This window comes from Aotus nancymaae, unplaced genomic scaffold, assembly GCF_030222135.1.
Source record: "Aotus nancymaae isolate 86718 unplaced genomic scaffold, 86718_ANA_hifiasm-v0.15.2.pri h1tg000014l, whole genome shotgun sequence".
NCBI lineage: Eukaryota > Metazoa > Chordata > Mammalia > Primates > Aotidae > Aotus > Aotus nancymaae.
The window spans coordinates 72576201-72598296 of NW_026988425.1; the positions used below are offsets into that span (position 1 = coordinate 72576201).

General features: G+C 43.9%; 1 protein-coding gene and 1 pseudogene across 1 annotated transcript; one reads left to right on the forward strand and one right to left on the reverse strand.

Annotated features, from left to right (window-relative positions):
• Positions 1-3701: 3701 nt before the first annotated feature.
• LOC105723857 (interferon-induced transmembrane protein 3-like) lies at positions 3702-4103 on the reverse strand. Its single transcript, XM_064375789.1, has one exon. It carries the CDS (start codon positions 4101-4103, stop codon positions 3702-3704), a length of 402 nt encoding a protein of 133 aa, XP_064231859.1.
• A 15862-nt stretch (positions 4104-19965) lies between these two features.
• On the forward strand, positions 19966-21229 carry LOC105723840 (keratin, type I cytoskeletal 18-like; annotated as a pseudogene).
• Positions 21230-22096: the final 867 nt, after the last annotated feature.

Genomic DNA, 22096 nt, shown 5'->3' on the forward strand with positions numbered 1-22096 from the left:
CTTGGTTAACTGACAGTTAACTGCCTGTGCAACCTTACAGTTCCGTGAAAATCAACAAAAGGCATTTATCAAGGATTTCACTTGGAAAATGTTTACATTGTTCTATGAAGGTTAGAAAGGCGGAAGGAGCTCCCTGAGGTTTCACGGGAAGACAGTCCAGCCTATTTATTCATAATGGGATTTCAGTTACAGAAGAACATTTAGATTCAATAGAAGGAGAATTTTAAATGGCTGAGGAAAGATGATAAGAAAATGTTCATAGACCATTTCATTTTGTTTCCCTCTTTAATGCAAAAGGGAGAAAAACACTCAGTGAAGAAAGTTAATGACTCTGAAGTTCGAATGAGAAGTTTAGAAACAACTTATTGAAAAAAAGAAAAATTATGCATTTATTGAATGACATTACTCAATAATTTTGGGTATTTTCTTTTTGTGTGTGTTTTTTTTTCTTTCCCATGCTAATTCTATAAATTGAAGGCAAGAATAAATGTTCTTGTTTCTTTGCTTAATTTAAAAGAAGTGGACTGGCCAGGTACAATGGCCCACACCTATACTCCTTAGTACTTTGGGAGGCCGAGGTGGGCAAATCACCTGAGGTCAGGAATTCAAGACCAGCTTGGCCAACATAGTAAAAGTCCATCTCTACTAAAAATACAAAAATGAGCCTGGCTTGGTAGTGCACATGCCTGTAATCCCAGCTACTTGGGTGGCTGAGGCAGGAGAATTGCTTGAACCTGGGAGGTGGAGGTAGCAGTGAGTTGAGATCATGCCACTGAACTCCAACCTGGGCAACAGAGCAAGACTCCATCTCAAAAACAAAAACAACAACAAAAAATGCACAGTGGATTTCTACTCCATCATCAGACTATATTTCTGAAGAACCAAATGGTGTGTTAAGGATGTTCATTTCTGATGTACCCCTCAAAATATGAAATTCAACATAGGTGTATATGACTTGAGCCACAGTAATCTGAGGCAGGCAACAGGCATCAAATTTTGCTTGCTGGGACATGGGACCAATTAGTGGAAAACACAGAGTTAAAGCCACATTGTAGATTTGAAAGTGGAAGTGTCAAAATAAGAGAAGAAGGAAAAAAGCAAAAGCTGGCCATTGAGCAGATAAAAGGCTCAACTGGATTCTCTCTCAAGAAAAACATTAGGTACCATGCCTGGCTAATTTTTATTTTATTTTTTTATTTTTTATTTTTTATTTTTGATAGGGAGTTTCGCTCTTGTTACCCAGGCTGGAGTGCAATGGCGTGATCTCGGCTCACCGCAACCTCCGCCTCCCAGATTCAGGCAATTCTCCTCCCTCAGCCTCCTGAGTAGCTGGTATTACAGGCACGCGCCACTATGCCCAGCTAATTTTTTGTATTTTTAGTAGAGACGGGGTTTCACCATGTTGACCGGGATGGTCTCGATCTCTTGACCTCGTGATCCACCCGCCTCGGCCTCCCAAAGTGCTGGGATTACAGGCGTGAGCCACCGCGCCGGGCCCAATTTTTATTTTTATTTTTATTTTTATTTTTATTTTTATTTTTATTTTTAGTAGAGACAGGGTTTCACAAATTTGCCAGGCTGGTCTTGAACTCCTGACCTCAGGTGATCCACCCACCTTGGCCTCCCAAAGTGCTGGGATTTACAGGCATGAGCCACCCAGCGAGTTTTCTTTTTCTTTCTTTCTTTTTTTCTTTCTTTCTTTCTTCTTTCTTTTTCTTTCTTTTTTCCTTCTTTTCTTTCTTTCTTTTTTTTTTTTTTTTTTTTTGAGATGGCGTCTTACTCTGTTGCCCAGGCTGGAGTGCAGTGGCATGATCTTAGCTCACTGCAGCTTCTGCCTCCCAGGTTCAAGTGATTCTCCTGCCTCAGGCTTCCAAATAGCTGGGATTACAGGCACGCGCCAGCACCTGGCTATTTTGTGTGTGTGTTTTTTAGTAGAAATAGGGTTTCACCATGTTGGCCAGAGCTGGTCTCGAACTCCTGACCTCAGGTGACCCACCTGCCTTGGCCTCCCAAAGTGCTGGGATTATGGGTGTGAGCCATTGCACCTGGCCATTTATATAAGTTTTCTAATTAAGTTTCATCAAAATTGGCCAGGCGCAGTGGCTTACACGTGTAATCCCAGCACAATGGGAGGCTGAAGTGGGAGGATCTCTAGAGGACAGTAGTTCAAAACCAGCCTGGACAACATAGTGAGACCCCATCTACAAAAAAAAAAAAAAAAAAAAGCTTGTTATGGTTCTTAATTTCCTACCCAAATTAAGAAATAAAATCTTGCTTGTACTATTGTTTATAGCTTTATTACCTTTTATTTTTTTAAGACATGAGGTCTATGTTGCCCAAGTTGGAGTGTAGGTACTATTCACAGCTGCAATTCAAGGCACTGTAGCCTTGAACTCCTGGGCTCAAGCAAACCTCCAACTCCCAGGTTCTAGCAATTCTCATACCTCAGTCTCCGCAGTAGTTGGGAATACAGGTGTGTGCCACCATGCCCTACCCAATTTTTTGTATTTCTAGTAGAGACAGGGTTTCACCATGTTGGCCAGACTGGTCTCAAACTCCCAACCTCAACTGATCTACCCACAAAGTCATTATTTAGTATGACAATTAATACATAGTTTATCAAACCATATTGTCAAACATTTATTCCAGGCCCTAGCCTCCCAAAATGCTAGGATTACAGGCATGAGCCACTTGGTCCAGCCCTCTTTCTAGCTTCATGTAGGTTTGCCTAGCCTGTGCTCTGCCCTAGCTTCACATAGGTCTCTTTTCCTACCTCTCCTTTCACACTACTATATTTCATTGATTCTGAGATGCTCCTTTCCCCGCCCAGCCAATATTTCTGAAATGCAGATGCATGTTACCCTCTGTTTTGGCCAAGTGGTGGTCTTGCTGTGGTTGTCTTTGCCTGACACCTTCTGGTAATAGCAAGAAAGGGCCAGCATGAAAACTTGAAGAATGGATGTCAGTGACTTAGAAGAAAATTTCTGAGACAAGGGTGGAGGAGTTTTTAGGAAATGCTGCTTCACCAAGGCTCTTGATGAACCTGAGACAATGTTTTATGGAAAAAAAAAAAAAGCTTATTGACTCTGAGTCAAGATGTGATTTGTGGCCGGGCGCGGTGGCTCAAGCCTGTAATCCCAGCACTTTGGGAGGCCGAGGTGGGTGGATCACGAGGTCAAGAGATCGAGACCATCCTGGTCAACATGGTGAAACCCCGTCTCTACTAATATTAAAAAAAAAATTAGCTGGGCATGGTGGCGCGTGCCTGTAATCCCAGCTACTCAGGAGGCTGAGGCAGGAGAATTTTCTGAACCCAGGAGGCAGAGGTTGCCATGAGCCGAGATCGCGCCATTGCACTCCAGCCTGGGTAATGAGCGAAACTCCATCTCAAAAAAAAAAAGATGTGATTTGTGTGAGGCACTCAGACTACAAAGATGGTTTTAAAATACTTTAAGCTATGTATTTTATAAGGTTAAAAAAAGTATTTAAGTGTTTTAACGCTCTTTCAGTAGGTATAACATTTCTTCTATTTATTTTTTTACCAGGAAAACGTGCACTTTATTGAACACCATTGTAGAAAAATGTGTGAGAATAAAGGGCTAATACAGGACTTGGCTCAAGGGCAGGGCAAGGAATGGAAGGTTGAGTACGTGGAAAACAGGTCATGGGCAGAGCCCCTGGCCTAGATGATTCCTCTTGATCTATTGATAGGCTTGCAAAATCAGTATTGGGATGATGATCAGCAGAATGGTCATGATGATGCCCAAAATCAGGGCCCAGATGTTCAGGCACTTGGCAGTGGAGGCACAGGCCTGGGCCCCAATCAGGTCGCCAACCATCTTCCTGTCCCTAGACTTCACGGAGTAGGCAAACGCTATGAAGCCCCGGCAGCAGGAGTTCATGAAGAGGGTGTTGAACAGGGAGCAGACGACATGGTCGGGCATGAAGGTCTGGCTGCGGGTGTGGATCACGGTGGATGTCGGGGGAGCAGGGTTATGGGGCGCCCCCAGCACAGCCACCTCATGCTCCTTCTTCAGCATCTCATAGTTGGGGGTAGGGTCGGTGTTGGCAGGAGTGAAGAAGGTTTGGACAGTGTGGTTCATGCTGTCCAGGGAAGACCAGCTGTGGTTGGGTTGCTGGGATGGTTCTCAGTGGGCCCTCCCCTTCCCCACTAGTTTCGATTTCTCAGCCACTTCCTTTTCCTGGCATTCGTCCAGGTATAACATTTCAAAGTGAGAAGAGAGCATTACCATAGTCTAAATATCAGTGTTTTCCTTTCTTACTAGCCTATAAAATGCTGGTACATCCTACAATTAATGGGGTTTTAGATTCAATGAACTGCAGTCCCACTTCTCATACTTTGTACAGACATTCCCCTCAGTCATTCTGTATCCTCTTTTTTATTTTATTTTATTTTTTTGAGATGGAGTCTCTGTCGCCCAGGCTAGAGTGCAGTGGGACAATCTTGGCTCTCAGCAACCTCCGCCTCCTGGGTTCAAGTGATTCTCATGCCTCAGCCTCCCAAGCAGCCAGGACTACAGGCGCGTGCCATCACATCTGGCTAATTTTTGTATTTTGAGTAGAGATTGGGTTTCACCTTGTTAGCCAGGCTTGTCTTGAACTCCTGACTTCAGCTAATCAACCTCCTTGGCCTCCCAAAGTGCTGGGATTACAGGTGTGAGCCACCACACCCAGCCTATTTGTTTGATTTTTTTGAGACACAGTTTCACTCTGTCGCCCAGGTTGGAGTGCAGTGGTGCAATCTCAGTTCACTGTAACCTCCAACTCCCAGGTTCAAGCAATTCTCATGCCTCAGTCTCCCCAGTAGCTGGGAATACAGGTATGTGCCACCATGCCCTATCCAATTTTTTGTATTTTTAGTAGAGACAGGGTTTCACCATGTTGGCCAGGCTGGTCTCGAACTCCTGACCTCAAATGATCTACCCATAAAGGCATTATTTAATATGACAATTAAAACATTTTATTAAATCATATTGTCAAATATTTATTCTAGTTACAGTCAATCCTCATCTTATTTCATCTTGAAATTGTTTAATATTTTCTATCTCCTATTAACAAAAATTAAAATTATATGTTAGCTGGGGGAATTATTAGTTATTTTATACACCTACCCATATTATTGTCATTTTTTCCCTTAAATACATAGAAAAACTTTGATCATAATAGCTAATGGAATTAATGGTGCTTTTTTTGAAATTTTAATATATCTTTTATTTAACCATTTCTAAATGCTAACACACTTATATTTACGGAAAGAATACTATATCTTTTAAAAATCATTTTGTCCGGGCCAAGTGTGGTGGCTCATGCCTGTAATCCTAGTACTTTGGGAGGTCAAGGCGGGTGGATCACCTAAGGTCAGGAGTTTGAGATCAGCACTGGCCAACATGGTGAAACTCTGTTTCTACTAAAAACAAACAAATAAAAATTAGCCAGATATGGTGCCAAGCACCTGTAATCCCAGCTACTTGGGAGACCGAGGCAGGAGAATCACTTGAACCTGGGAGGTGGAGGTTGCAGTGAGCTGAGGTCACACCACTTCACTCCAGCCTGGGTAAAAGAGCAAAACTCCAACCAAAAAAAAAAACTCATTTTGTCTTTTCATAAATAACTCATCATTTTAGCTGTATATTATCCTATTTTATTATAAACTAAGTAATTAAAAATGGCATGTAGACTTATTCTGGTTTTTACAATTCGTTATAAAAATATATTAATTATTAGCACTATGTTATAATGTTAATCTGACTGCTTTCAGTAAATCATCTTTCCAAATGCTTTTAAAATTTATTTATTTCTCTCTATTTTTTTTTTTCTTTTTTTTTGAGATAGTCTTGCCCTGTTGCCCAGGCTGCAGTGCAATGGTGCAATCTCGGCTCACTGCAACCTTCGCATTCTGGGTTCAAGTGAATCTCCTGACTCAGCCTCCTGAGTAGCTGGGATTACAGATGCACGCCACCATGCCCAGTTAATTATTTGTATCTTTAGTAGAAATGGCTTTTACCATGTTGGCCAGGCTGGTCTTGAACTCCTGACCTCATGATCTGCCTGCCTTGGCCTCCCAAAGTGCTGGGATTACAAGTGTGAGCCACCATGCCTGGCCTGGTTGTTATAATCAATTAAGTTCATAGTAACACATTTAATAATATAACAAATTTTTTTTCTGGAGGAAATTAAGCCTGATTTACTTTATTCATGAGAAGTGCTTGTACTATTATTTATAATTTTATTAACTTTTTTTAAGAGAAAAAAATATTGCTAATTATCTTATTTAGTAGGCATTTTACCTAAGTTAAATGAGTAAACATGTAGTTTTAATATTTTAACAAATAGCATGAAATAACATAAAAACATTTTATCAAAATATGATGTATTAGTAAGAATATACTAAGATTTGGGCAGCATGTGGCTCATGCCTGTAATCCCAGCACTTTGGGAGGCCGAGGCGGGTGGATCACTTAAGCCCAGGAGTTTGACACCAGACTGAACAACATGGTGAAACCCTATCTTCACCAAAACTACAAAAACGAGCCAGGTGTGGTGGTGTGGGCTGTAATCCCAGATACTCGGGAGGCTGAGGCAGGAGGATCACTTGAACCTGGGAGGCAGAGGTTGCGGTGAGCTGAAATTGTGTCACTGGACTCCAGCCTGGGCGACAGAGCTGGGGGTGGTGGGGCGGGGCGGGGAGGTACTAAGATCCTAAAATCTAGTATTTTGATTGTATTCCTAGCTCTTTTGAGTATATCAGATTATACAAAGTACCTCTATTCATTTTTATTTTTTAAATTTTTATTTTATTTTATTTTTGAGGCAGGGTCTTGCTGTGTCGCCGAGGCTGGAGTGCAGTGGCACCATTATGGCTCACTTCAGCCTCGACTTCCTGGGCTCAGGTAATCCTCTGACCTCAGCCTCCAGAGTAGCTGGGACTACAGATGGACGTCACCACGTCTGGCTGATTTTTGTATATTTTGGAGAGATGGGGTTCCATCCAGAAGTTATCTAAGCCCAGGAGTTCAAGGTTAGTCTCCAATCCCTGGGCTCAAGTGATCCGCCTGCCTCAGCCTCCCAAACTGCTTGGATTACATGCATGTGCCACTGTGCTTGGCCTAAACAAAGTACCTCTAAATACTGCCCAAACTCCACATACACATAAAGTCAATCGCTAATTTTTAGTAAGAATCTTTTTGATAAAGTTTGTAGAAATGGAGAATGTGAGTAATCTTTATGAATAGAGGGCAAAGTCTCTTGCAAGTCAGGTGGTTTACAATTTTTTGCAATCAACAAAACTGAAGGAGACCTAATCCACATGTTTGTCTCTTGAATTTTAATTTTATGTTTTGAGACAGGATATTGCTTTGTTGTCCAGGCTGGAGGGCAGTGGTGTTGATCATGGCTCACTGCAGTCTCAACCTCCTGGTCTCAAGCAGTTCTCCCACCTCAGCCTCCCAAGTAGCTAATTTAAAAAAAATTATATTTTTGTCTTTTACTTTTTGCTGGAACTGAAATAGAGTTCTTACGTCAGCAGTTAAATTCCAGATAAACTCTTTTTTTTTTTTTTGAGACAGATTCTCACTCTGTCGCACAGGCTGGAGTGCAGTGGCGCAATCTTGGCTCACTGCAGCCTCCACCTCCCGGGTTCAAGTGATTCTCCTGCCTCATCCTCCTGAGTAGCTGGGATTACAGGCATGTGCCACAATGCCCGGCAGAGATGGGGTTTCTCCATGTTGGCTGGCTGGTCTCAAACTCCTGGCCTCAAGTGATCCACCTGCCTCACCTCCTAAAGTGCTGGGATTACAGGCATGAGCCACCGCGCCCAGTCACATCCCAGATAAGTTCTTTAACCAGTCACTGTGGCTCAGATCAGCACAGTGGCCTTGAGGGGGCTCTGTAAGTGGGAAAAGGAGAGGCCTGGCTTGCTGATTCCAAGGTAATGTAAGACTCCCTTGAGGAGCTGGGGAGGCAGGTTAGGACAGAGGGGAAGAGGGACTGAGGAATGCAGAAGACCATGGAGCTCTGACAAGCACATCCCGCTATCATTCAGGAAATATTTAAATTGTATTGGATGAATACTCCTGATGAACATACACACACACACACACACACACACACACACACACAATTTTTCCCCCTTCCTTTCTGAGTAATTCAACCCAAAATACCCCCTACTTCTAGCCACAGATCACTTTGGAACGAAGACAAAAATAATTTACTTCATTTTCCTTTGCATTCCATCACTAATTATGAGTTCTTTTTCAAGGCAGCTATCTTGGCTCAAACTTAGGGCTGGGATATTCTTCTTCTTCCTCCTCCTCCTCCTTCTCCTCTTTCTTCTTTTTATTAATACAGTATTTATTTGTTTTTCCTCTGTCAACACAGTCCCAGTCCCAGTCCCAGCCCCAGAGCCAGCCACCCCAACTGTGGCAGCCTCAGCTCCAATGAACTTGTGACCATGTCTCTTGACATGGTGCTGGTTTGGAAGTTGTGGCTAGGGACAAGTGAGGTCAGGGGATGTGAGACTGCCGGGCCGGTGAGGCGCTCATCTGTTCAGCAGCACTGCAGATAGTGGTAGGCTCAGCAGCTGAGAGGTGATCTTGATCAAGGAGGGCCTGGAGAGGAACCTGAAGCAAGTGTACATTTTCAGGGGGTGAGGGGCTGTGGCAGGAGAGTAGTTAACACTACAGAGAAGACAGAGCTGGGATCTTCTTTCAAGAATTAAAATCACTGGGCCCAGTGGCTCACCCCTGTAATCCCAGCACTTTCGGAGGCTGAGGCGGGTGGATCACCTGAGGTTAGGAGTTCAAGACCAGCCTGGCCAACATGGTGAAATCTCATCTGTATTAAAAATGCAAAATTAGCCAGGTGTGGTGGCACATGCCTTTAATCCCAGCTACTCAGGAGGCTGAGGCAGGAGAAAAAAATAGCTGGGCGTGATGGTGTGTGCCTGTAGTCCCAGCTGCTCAGGAGGCTGAGGCAGGGGAATCACTTGAAGCTGGGAGGCAGAGAGGTTGCAGTGAGCTGAGATCATGCCACTGCACTCCAGTCTGGGCAACAGAGTAAGACTCTGTCTCAAAAAAAAAGAAGACTTTGAGATGGCTTTGTCACCACCCTCTTGCATTCAACTCAGCCATCAAAACTAAAATTCAAATTCACCAAGATTTGGAGATGCCCTGAGGGAAGGGTCTGGTTTCTTGCTTCCTCTGAATTCCTGCTTTTTCTTGCCTTTTTATTTATTTATTTTTTGGCTAGCTCAGCAATACAGTTACATAATTTAAAAAATATTCACTCCTGGCTGGGCGTGGTGGCTCACGCTTGTAATCTCAGCACTCTGGGAGGCCAAGGCAGGCGGATCACCTGAGGTCAGGAGTTCAAGACCAGCCTGGCCAACATGGTGAAATTCTGTCTTTAAAAAAAAAAAAAAAAAATTCACTCCTGCTTGTGTAATTGTTTTACTGGAAAGCCTGTCCATGATATGTAGACACCATCTTGCCTAAGGAAAAGCTCACCCTGATATTTTTAGAGGTGTGTTTAATACAACTTCAGAGGACAACTAATCTTCATCTTACACAAAGTATTTCAGAGAATAGAAAAGAAGGAAAGTTACACAAATCATTTTGCAAAACTTGTTTAATTCTGATACTCAAACCAGACAAGGTCAGCGTGCACACACACACACACACACACACAAACACACAGACACTTAAAAATCATTCTTATTTATAAACATAGATGGAATTATGACTGGATTTTCCAGTTAAATGAGCCAAGAAATTCTTTTGTTCTTAAAAAGTAAAAACAAAAGACATTGCCTATAAACATAATGTAAAATCTGCAAATAAAATACAAGCAAGTCCAATCCTAGAAAAAAAAAAACATGATTCAAAAATAATTCCATGGCTGCGCATGGTGGCTCAGGCCTGTAATCCCTACTTTGGGAGGCTGAGGTGGGCAGATCACCTGAGGTCAGGAGTTCAAGACCAGCCTGGCCAACATGGTGAAACCTAGTCATTACTAAAAATACAAAAATTAGCTGGGCATGGTGGTACATGCCTGTAATTCCAGCTACTTGGGAGGCTGAGGCAGGAGAATCACTTGAACCCAGGAAGCAGAGGTTGCAGTGAGCCAAGATAATGCCACTGCACTCCAGCCTAGGCAACACAGTGAGACTTTGTCTCAAAATAATAATAATAATAATTCCATGATGGGTGTTTTGGGTTTTTTGTTTTTGTTATTTTGAGACAGGGTCTCCTTGTGTTGCCCAGACTGGAGTGCAGTGGCATGACCTCAGGTCACCGAAACCTCCACCTCCTAGGTTCAAGCAATTCTCATGCCTCAGCCTCCCCAGTAGCTGGGATTATAGGCGCACACCACCACGCCTAGCTACATTTCTTTATTTTTCATAGAGATGGGGTCTTACCACATTAGTCAGGCTAATGCTGAACTCCTGGATTCAAGCGATCCTCCTGCCTCAGCCTTCCAAAGTACTGGGATTACAAGTGACAGCCACCATGCCCAGTTTTTTTTTTTAATAAATTTTATTGTGTATATTTGAGGTATACAACATGACGTAATAGGATATATAGAGAGAGTAAAATGCTTACTATAATGAAGCAAATTAACATAACTGTTATCTCACATAGTTACATTTCTGTGTGTGATAAGAGCAGCTAAAATCTACTAATTTAACAAAAATGTCTAATATAATACAACTTCATTACCTATAGTCCTCATGTTACATATTAGATCTCTAGATTTGTTCATCCTACATATCTGCTACTATGTATCTTTTTATTTAAATCTTCCATCTCTTCCCCACCTCACAATGACCATTTAACAACAGAAAATATGTCAATTGCTCATGCCTATAATCCCAGCACTTTGGGAGGCCAAGGTGGGCAGATCACTTGAGGCCAGGAGTTGGAGACCCGCCTGGCCAACATGTTAAAACCCAGTCTCTACTAAAAATACAATAATTAGCTGGGCATACTGGCAGGTGCTTGTAAACCCAGACACTCAGGAGGACGAGGTGGGAGAATCTCTTGAACCTGGGAGGCAAAGGTTGCAGTGGGCCCAGATCACATCACTGTGCTTCAGCCTGGGCGACAGAGTGAGCCTCTGTCTCAAAAAGAAAGAGGCTGGGTGCAGTGGCTCACGCCTGTAATCCCAGCACTTTGGAAGGCCGAGGCAGGTGGATCATCTGAGGTTAGGAGTTCAAGACCAGCCTGGCCAACATGGTAAAACCCTCGTCTCTACTAAAAATAGAATAATTAGCTGGGCGTGGTTGCAGGCACCTGTAATCCCAGCTGCTTGGGAGGCTGAGGCAGGAGACTTGTTTGAACCTGGGAAGCAGAAGTTTCAGTGAGCCGAGATCACGCCACTGCACTCCAGCCTGAGTGACAAGAGCGAAACTCAGTCTCAAAAAAAAAAAGGAAAAGAAAAGGAAGGAAGGAGATATATCAACATAATTTAACTTACCAGATTAACAGATTTAGGAGAAAGCCACATGGTCCTTTCAATAGATGTGGAAATCAGAAAATATATGTGATAAAAGTCGATATTCATTCACAACAGACTAGGAAACTTCCTTAACCTGGTAAATGGACCCTACCTAAGACCTTCAACACTTGTTCAAATTCTGCGTAATTAGAAGCTAGACGTGGCTCTGACTTTATGCGAAAATAACACAAGGAAAGAGTCAGGCTGCTTGTCCAGGTCTAGGTAATATGCCATAAGTTATTTCTCCCAAAAGAACCACTTCCCCCCAGTCAGCTCCTCCCAGAAGAGTAGTTCACTTTTCTAGGTTTGTCACTGTTCCTTCAAAGTCTGGTCACTAACCCCTAACCACTGGACGCATGTAGGCATAACCCTCATGATCATCTAATTCAATCCACTTACCTTACAGGTGACATCTGTGAACCCTAGAGTAAAAGGCCCAAAGTAAAATACCAGCTCAGCTAATGGCACAACTGAGATTGGGATCTGGGCCTCCCGACACCCAGTCCCTCCTCCTTACACTTCTCTCTCATGAGCAAAATCAAATTCTACTCAATTTATTTAGCTTTTCCTTTTTTTTTTTTTGAGGCGGAGTCTTGCTCTTGTCGCCCAGGCTGGAGTGCAATGGCGCGATCTCAGCTCACTGCAACCTCCGCCTCCTGAGTTCAAGCACTTTCTGCTTCAGCCTCCCGAGTAGCTGGAATTACAGGCACCTGCCACCACGCCCAGCTAATTTTTTTGTATGTTTAGTAGAGACAGGGTTTCACCATCTTGGCCAGGCTGGTCTTGAACTCCTGACCTCGTGATTCACCTGCCTTGGCCTCCCAAAGTGCTGGGATTACAGGTGTGAGCCACCTTGCCCGGCTCTACTTAATTTCTCATGCAGCTTAACTATTTCCTTTAAGATTCTGGGCTTCTGTGGATACTCATGACCTCAGGGGCTTACCTTCTTTCCTTTTTCTTTTTTTTTTTTTTTTTTGTCAAGACAGGGTTTCGCTCTTGTTGCCCAGGCTGGAGTGCAATGATGTGATCTCGGCTCACTGCAACCTCTGCCTCCCAGGTTCAAGCAATTCTCCTGCCTTAGCCTCTCAAGTAGCAGGGATTATAGGTGCGCACCACCACACCCAGCTGATTTTTTGTATTTTTAGTAGAAACGGGGTTTCTCCATGTTGGTCAGGTTGGTCTGGAACTCCTGACCTCAGGTGATCCACTCACCTCGGCCTCCCAAAGTGCTAGGATTAAAAAAAAAAAAAAAAAGTGCTAGGATTACAGGCATAAGCCACCATGCCCGGCCCTTCTTTCCTTTTTCTTTTCTTTCTTTCTTTCTTTTTTTTTTTTTCAAGATGATGTCTTGCTCTGTCACCCAGGCTGGAGTACAGTGGCTTCATCTCAGCTCACTGCAACCTCTGTCTTTCAGGTTCAAATGATTCTCCTGCCTCAGCCTACCAACTAGCTGAGATTTCAGGCATGAGCCACCATACCCTTCTAATTTTTTTGTATTTTTAGTAGAGACAGGGTTTCACCATGTTAGCCAGGATGGTCTCGAACTCCTTACCTCAAGTGATCTGCCCGCCTCGGCCTCCCAAAGTGCTGAGATTACAGGCATGAGACACCACACCCAGCTGTTTCCTTTTATTTTCTTTTCGAGACTGGGTGTTTCTCTGTCACCCAGGCTGGAGTGCAGTGCCATGATCATGGCTTACTGCAGCCTCAACCTCCTGAGCTCAAGGAATCCTCCCACCTCAGCCTCCTCGGTAGCTGGGACTACAGGCACAGGCCACTATGCCCAGCTACTTTTTCATTTTTAGTAGAGATGAGGTCTCTCTACATTGTCCAGGCTGGCCTCAAACTCCTGGGCTCAAGCAATCCTCCCAAAGTGTTAGGATTACTACTGTGAACCACCAAGCCTGGCCTATCTTCTGTCTTGAGTGGTAATACTGGAAGGGGATGAAGGAACAGGGAGGGCAGGTGAAATGAAATGAGCTAGAGATCCAGACTTTCCCAGAAGGAAGGGAATGCCTATTTATTTTTATTGATTAATTGACTGATTGATTGAGATGGAGTATCGCTCTGTCACCAGGATGGAGTGCAGTGGTGTGATCTTGGCTCACTGCAGCCTCTGCCTCCTGGGTTCAAGTGATTCTCCTGCCTCAGGCTCCCTCGTAGCTGGGACTACAGGCACACGCCACTATGCCCAGCTAATTTTTGTATTTTTAGTAGAGACAGAGTTTCACCATGTTGGCCAGGATGTTCTTGAGCTCTTGACCTCATGATTCGACCACCTTGGTCTCCCAAAGTCCTGGGATTACAGGTATGAGCCTCAGTGCCTGGCCTTTTAAAATTTTTTATATTTATTTATTTATTTATTTTTTGAGATGGAGTCTCACTCTGTTGCCCAGGCTGGAGTGCAATGGTGTGATCCCGGCTCACTACAACCTCCGCCTCCCAGATTCAAGCAATTCTCTCCCTGAATTACAGGCACATGCCACCACACCTGGCTAATTTTTGTATTTTTAGTAGAAACAGACAGGCTTTCCCCATGTTGGTTAGGCTGGTCTCTTGACCTCAGGTGATCCACCAGCCCTGGCCTCCCAAAGTGCTGGGATTACAAGCGTGAGCCACTGCGCCCAGCTGGGAATGCCTTTTTTTTTTTTTTTTTGAGAAAGAGTCTCGTTCCAGTGCCTAGGCTGGAGTACAATGGTATGATCTTGGCTCACTGTAACCTTCGCCTACTGGTTCAAGCAATTCTCTTCCCTCAGCCTCCCGAGTAGCCGGGATTACAGGCACCCACCATGATGCCCGGCTAATTTTTTTTGTATTTTAAGTGGAGACGGGGTTTCACTATGTTGGCCAGGTTGGTCTTGAACTCCTGACCTTCTGATCTGCCTGCCTTAGCCTCCCAAAGTGCTTGGATTACAGGTGTAAGCCACTGCACCCAGCCAGGAATGCTGATTTTTAGGATCAATTTGGGGTAGGGAGTTAAAGAAGTCCAAGGGGGATTTGAGGAAGCGGGGGTCACATGGCAAGAGGTAGGAGGGACAGTCCACAGTGTATGATTGTGCAAGTTGTGGATGGTGTGACTTTCAGAGGCACCAGTCACATCATACTCATTGCAGATTTGCATGTGTATTACAATAATCTTGGGGGCAGATGACAGCAAAGCATCCTGAAAGAATCTTCTGGAAAGGTACCACTAGCACTAGCCATATTGTTGAGGAGAGGGTCCATTTGCATCAGGGCAGGAATAAGATCTGGGGATGCGCCTGCCTTACCTGATTCTAGAATTCGGACCTGGGTACCACCGCCAGATACTACACAGCAGGAATTCCTGTGGGGAGCAATGGATTCCAAGCTCTAGCTCCTTCTTCCCTTGGGCTCTTCTTTCCACCCTGGCTCTGCCAGGAATCAGCTTCAACTAGTCACCTACTGCCGGTTCCTGGGCCCAGGCTCTTATCTCTGTCACTTCTTTCCCTTCTCTGCCACATCATTGTCCCCGACTCTAATCTCCATGGTCTGATTTGTAATAAGTGCCTTGGGAAATTATAACTGCCTTATTAGGAAGTAATTACTTTCACATTTTCTTAATGGAGAATGCTTCTGTCAATAAAAAGAAAAAAAAGATAAGAAGTGACTGGTAGGATGCTGTACAGAAATTAAAAACCTCTTCAGGACAAAAAGAAATTCCGTGGCCAGGCATGGTGGCTCATGCCTGTAATCCTAGCACTTTGGGAGACCAAGGGAATTGCTTGATCCCAGGAGTATGAGACCAGCCTAGGCACATGGTGAAACCCCATCTTCTCTACAGAAAATCAGCTGGGTGTGGTGGTGTGTGCCTGTAGTCCCAGCTACTCAGGCTGAGGTGGGAGGATTACCTGAGCCTGGGAAGGCTGAGGCTGCAGTGAGCCATGATCAAGCCACTGCACTCCAGCCTGGGTGACAGAGTGAGACCCTATCTCAAAAAAAAAAGTCTGAGAACGTTGTCGGATTATCAGAGATCATCAAAGATACAAAGAAATCTTTTGTGAAATCCAAGATACAAATAAGAATCATACGAATCTCTCTGAGGGATTAAAGATGTAATCAAAGGGCTTGAAGGAACAAATCAAATGCCAGTGGTAAATCCCCTTGTTATTTTAGGCCACAGTGAAGAACAAGAATGAAAAGAAACGGGAAAAATTATTGAAAAACAAGAACTCAGTGGAAAATCACTATTTTTTACAAGGGCTTTTGCAAAACTTTCAGAAGTGAAACATACTTTAATGAAGTTAATTTAAGTAAAGAGACAAAGCCTGAATTCAAAAGGGTCAAAACAGGCCCAAGATCTTGGATTTAAAATACTTAAAGACTTCTGCTCCTATTTTTATTTTCTCCTTTCTGCAAACTTTGGGCTTAGTTTGTTTTTCTTTTTCTAGTTCCTTGAGATGTGAAGTTAGGTTGTTTATTTGAGATCTTTCTTTTTTCTTTTTTTTTTTTTTGAGGTGGAGTCTTACTCTGCCGCCCAGGTAGTGCAGTGGCGCAATCTTGGCTTACTGCAACCTCCACCTCCTGGGTTCAAGCGATTCTCCTGCCTCAGCCTTCTGAGCAGCTGAGACTACTGGCAACTGCCACCATGCCTAGCTAATTTTTGTATTTTTAGTAGAGACGGGGTTTCACCATCTTGGCCAGGCTTGTCTCGAACTCCTAACCTTGTGATCCACCCACCTCGGCCTCTCAAAGTGCTGGGATTACAGGCATGAGCCACCGAGCTCAGCCCTCTTTTCTTAATGTAGGCATTTATTGCTATCCACTTTCCTCTTACCCTTGTGTTCGCTGTGTCTCATGAGTTTTGCATGTTGCATTTCCATTTTTGTTTGTCTCAAGATACTTTTAGATTTCACTTTTGATTTCTTTTTCGATCCATTGGTTGTTCAGGAGTATGCCATTTAATTTCTACATATTTATTAATTTTTCAAATTTTTTCCAGTTATTGATTTCTACTTTTATACCATTATGGTCAGAAAAAATACTTTAGATGAATTTAACACTCTTAAATATGTTAAGACTTGTTCTGTGGCCCAAAACATGATCTATCTGGGAGAATGTTCCATGTGTGCTTGAAAAGAATGTGTATTCCACTGCTGTTGGATGGAATGCTATATATATGAACAGATGTTAGGTTTATTTGGTCTACAGCATTATACAAGTCTTCTGTTTCCTTACGGATTTTTCTGTCTGGATAATTCCATTGTTGAAAGTGGGGTATTGAAGTTCTTTATTATTGTATATCTGTCTGTTTCTCCCTTGAGTTCTGTTAATATTTGCTTTCTATATTAAGGTGCTCCAATACTGGGTGCATGTATATTTACAATTGTAATATCCTTGATTAATTGACCCTTTTAACATCATATATTAACCTTCTTTGTTTCTCATGACAGACTAAATGAAAGTCTATTTTTTTCTTTTTTCTTTCTTTCTTTTTATTTTTAATTTTAATTTTTATTTTTTTGAGACAGAGTCTCGTGCTGTAGCCAGGCTGGAGTGCAGTGGCGCAATCTCAGCTCACTGCAACCTCTGCCTTCTGGGTTCAAGCAATTCTCCTGCCTCAGCCTCCCACTCGGGAGTGGGACTGCAGGTGCTCACCACCATGCCCAGCTAATTTTTGTATTTTTAGTAGAGATGGAGTTTCACCATATTGGCCAGGATGGTCTTGATCTCCTGACCTTGTGATCTGCCCACCTTGACCTCCCAAAGTGCAGGATTACAGGCATGAGCCACCATGCCTGGCCTCTTTTTATTTTTTTAATGGAGGGAAGAGGAGTGGGAGGAGAGAGAGGGAGCTGAAAGATTGTTTTGTCTGATGTAAGTATAGCCACCCTTGTTCTCCCCTGGTTGCTGGTTGCATGAAATATCTCTTTCCATCCCTTCACTTTCAGTCTGTTTGTCCTCTTAATGCTAAAATAAGTCTCTTGTAAGTATCATATTGTTGGGTCTGGGTTTTTTTTGTTGTTTTTTTTTTTTTTTTTTTTTTTTTTTTTTGAGACAGAGTGTTCCTCTGTCACCCAGCCTGGAGTGCAATGGCACAATCTCAGCTCACTGCAACCTCTGCCTCCTGGATTCAAGCAATTCTCTACCTCAGTCTCCTGAGTAGCTGAGATAACAGGTGCTCACCACCATGCCCAGCTAATTTTTGTATTTTTAGTAGAGATGGGGTTTCACCATCTTGGCTAGGCTAGTCTTGAACTCCTGAACTTGGGATCCACCTGCCTTAGGCTCCCAAAGTGCTGGGATTACAGGTGTGAGCCACTGCGCCTGGCCAGGACTTTTTTTTTTTTTTTAAAATCCATTCAGCTCCTCTGTCTTTTGATTGGAGAATTTAATTCATTTACATTTAAAGTAATTATTAGTGCCAGGCACAGTGGCTCATGCCTGTAATCCCAGCACTTTGGGAGGCCAAGGTGGGCAGATCACCTGAGGTCAGGAGTTTGAGACCAGCCTGACCAACACAGAGAAACCCCATCTCTACTAAAAATATAAAAATTAGCTGGGTGTGGTGGCAGGTGCCTGTAATCCTAGCTATTCAGGAGGCTGAGGCAGAAGAATTGATTGAACCCAGAAGGTGGAGGTTGCAGTGAGCTGAGATCATGCCATTGCACTCCAGGATGGGTGATAAGAGTGAAACTCTGTCTCAAAAAAATAATAATAATTATTGGTAGGTAGAGTAATTATTGATAGGTAAGGATTTACTATTGCCATTTTGTTAACTATTACTGACTACTTTGTTGTTCCTTTCTTTCAATCTTGCTTTCTTTCTCTGTGATTTGTTGAATTTCTGTAGCAGTATACTTTAATTCCTTTCTTTTTCTTTTTCTGTTTTTTCCTTTTTCTTATTTCTTTTTTTTCTTTCTCTTCTGTTTTTTTGTTTTTGTTTTTGTTTTTGTTTTTTTGAGACAGAGTCTCGCTCTGTCACCCAGGCTAGAGTGCAGTGGCATGATCTTGGCTCACTGCAATCTCTCCCTCCTGGGTTCAAGCGATTCTCCCTCCTCAGCCTCCTCAGTAGCTGGGATTACAGGTGCGTATCATCACACCTGGCTAATTTTTTTTTTTGAGATGGAGTTTCACTCTTGTTGCCCAGCCTAGAGTGCAATGGTGCAATCTCAGCTCACTGCAACCTCTGCCTCCCAGGTTCAAGTGATCCTCCTGCCTCAGCTTCCCAAGTAGCTGGAATTACAGGCATGTGCCACCACACCTGGCTAATTTTTTTGTATTTTTAGTAGAGATGGGGTTTCTCCATGTTGGTCAGGCTTGTCTCGAACTCCTGACCTCAGGTGATCCGCCTGCCTTGGCCTTCCAAAGTGCTGGGATTACAGGCGTGAGCCACTGTGCCTGACTAAAACGCTCTGCACAGCAAAGGAAACAACCAACAAAATGAAAAGGCAATCTATGAAATGGGAGCAAATATTTGTAAACTTCACATTTGAAAAAAAGTTAATATAGGCCAAGCATGGTGGCTCATGCCTGTAATCCCAACACTTTGGGAGGCCGAGGTGGGTGGATTACTTGAGGTAAGGAGTTCAAGACCAGCCTGGTCAATATGGTGGAACCCCATCTCTACTAAAAGTACAAAAATTAGCCAGGCCTGGTGGCGCACACCTGTAATCTCAGCTGCTCGGGAGGCTGAGGCAGGCGAATTGCTTGAACCTGGAAGGCAGAGATTGCAATGAGCTGAGATCATACCACTGCACTGCAGCCTGGATGATGGAGTGAGACTCTGAAAAAAAAAGTTAATATTAAAAAATAAGGAACTCATACAACTCACCAAGAAAAAAACAAATAACCCAATTTTTTAAATGGGCAAAATATCTTGAATATCAATTTTTCCAAGGAAGCCATACAAATGGCCACCTGGTACATAAAAAATGCTCCACAGCACTAATTGTCAGAGAAATGCAAGTCAAAACTCCAGTGAAGTATCACCTCACACCTGTTAGAATGGTTATCAAAAAGACAAAGGACATGAAGTTTTGGTAAGGGTGCAGAGAAAAAAGAACTCTTGAACATTGTTGGTAGGAATATAAGTTGGTACAGCCATTATGAAAAAGAGTATGGAGGTTCCTCAAAAGTTAAAAATAGGGCCAGGTATGATGACTTGCATCTGCAGTCCCAGCACTTTGGGAGGCTGAGGGAGGGGAATTGCTTGAGCCCAGGAGTTTGAGACCAGCCTCAGCAACATAGCGAGACCCCCCAAAAATACAAAAATTAGCCAGGTGTGGTGGCACACTCCTATAGTCCCAGATACTTGGGGGGCTGAGATGGGAGGATTGTTTGAGCCTGGGAAGTGGAGGTTGCAGTGAGCTGAGATCATGCCATTGCATTCCAGCCTGGGCAACAGAGTGAGACTCTGGCTCAAAAAAAAAAAAAAAAAATCAGGTCCTCTGCAAAACCTGTCATTTCCTCTTGCTTTCCTCCCCAGACAGCATGAGCTTTACCACTCACTCCACAACTTCCTCCACCAACTACTGGTCCCAGGCTCTGTCCACCTGCCCAGCTACATGGCCTGACTGGTCTGCATCCTGGCCAGCGTCTGTGCAGTTGCTGGGGGCTCAGGTTCCCGGATCTCCATGTCCCACTCCACCAGCTTCTGGGGCAGCTGGAGGTCAGGGGACTGGGAGGGAATAGGGGATATCCAGAATGAGAAGTAGACCATGCAAGGCCTGAATGACTGCCTGGCCTCCTATCTGGACAGAGTAAGGAGCCTGGAGACTGAGAATTGGAGGCTGGAGGGCAAAATCTGGGAGCACCTGGAGAAGACAGAACCCCAGATCAGAGACTGGGGCCATTACTTCAAGACCATCGAGGACCTGAGGACTCAGATCTTTGCAAATACTGTGGACAATGCCAGCATCGTTCTGAAGATTGACAATGCCCATCTTGGTCTTGCTGCTGGTGACTTTAGAGTCAAGTATGAGACAGAGCTGGCCATGCACCAGTCTGTGGGGAGTGACATTCATGGGCTCAGCATGACCATTGATGACACCAATGTCACTTAGCTGCAGCTGGAGACAGAGACTGAGGCTCTCAAGGGGGAGCTGCTCTTCATGAAGAAGACCCACACAGAGGAAGAAAAAGGCCCTCAAGCCCAGATTGGCAGTTCTGGGTTGCCTGTGGAGGTAGATGCCCCCTCCACAGGACTCTGGCAAGATCATGGCAGACATCCAGGCCCAATATGACAAGTTGGCTCAGAAGAACCGAGAGGAGCTGGACAAGTACTGGTCCTAGCAGACTGAGGAGAGCAACGAGCAGTCCGCTGAGATCAGAGATCTGCTGAGGTGATGCTCATGGAGCTGAGACGTACCATCCAGGCCTTGGAGATTAACCTGAACTGAGTGAGAAATCTGAAAGCCAGGTTGGAGAACGGCCTGAGGGAGGTGGAGACCCGCTATGCCAGGCAGATGGAGCATCTCAACAAGGTTCTGCTGCAACTGGAGTCAGAGCTGGCACAGACCTGGGCAGAGGGGCAGTGCCAGGTCCAGGAGTATGAGGCCCTGCTGAACATCAAGATCAAGCTCGAAGCTGAGATAGCCACCTATCGCCACCTGCTGGAGGACAGGGAGGACTTCAATCCTGGTGACGCCTGGTCAGCAGCAACTCCACGCAAACCACCCAGAAGATCACCACCTGCAGGATAGTGGACAGCATAGAGGTGTCTGAGACCAATGACACCAAAGTGCTGAGACATTGAGCCAGCAGTAGCAGAGTATCCTTTGGGGAGCAGGAGGCCGATAAAAAGTTCAGAGGTAATTGGAAAAAAAATTAAAAATAGAACTACCATACAATCCAGTAATCCCACATCTGAGTATGTATCCAAAGGAAATGGAATCAGTATCTCAAAGAAATGCCTGCATTCCCATGTGAATTGCAGCATTATTCACAATAGCCAAGATATGGAAACAACCTAAGTGTCCATGGATGGTTGAATGAATAAAGAAAATTTTGGGGTGGGGCGTGGTGGCTCACACCTGTAATCCAAGCACTTTGGAGGCCAAGGCGGGCGGATCACCTGAGGTCGGGAGTTCAAGACCAGCCCGACCAACATGGTGAAACCCCATCTTTAAAAATAAAAAAAAATTTAAAAAAAAAGAAAGAAAATTTTGGTATACATATATATACAATGGGATACTATTCAAGCCACGAAAAAGAAGAAAATCTTGCAATATGCAACAACATTGATGAAAGCAAAGGACATTATGCTAAGTGAAGTAAGCCAGACCCAGAAAGACGCATAACGCATGATTTCACTTACATGTAGAATCTAAAAAAGTCAAACTCATAGAAACAGAGAGTAGAATGATGGTTGCCAAAGGCTGAGGAGTAGGAGAAATGAAGAGATGTTGATTACAGGATATAAACTTTCAGCTATAAAATGAACAATTTCTTTTCTTTTTTTTTTTTTTTTGAGACGGAGTTTTGCTCTTGTTACCCAGGCTGGAGTGCAATGGTGTGATCTCAGCTCACCGCAACCTCCGCCTCCTGGGTTCAGGCAATTCTCCTGCCTCAGCCTCCCAAGTAGCTGGGACTACAGGCGTGTGCCACCACGCCCAGCTAATTT

What these genes read in the sequence shown, in the direction of transcription:
- LOC105723857 (XM_064375789.1), bottom strand. Translation starts at nt 4,103, where the DNA reads ATGAACCACACTGTCCAAACCTTCTTCACTCCTGCCAACACCGACCCT.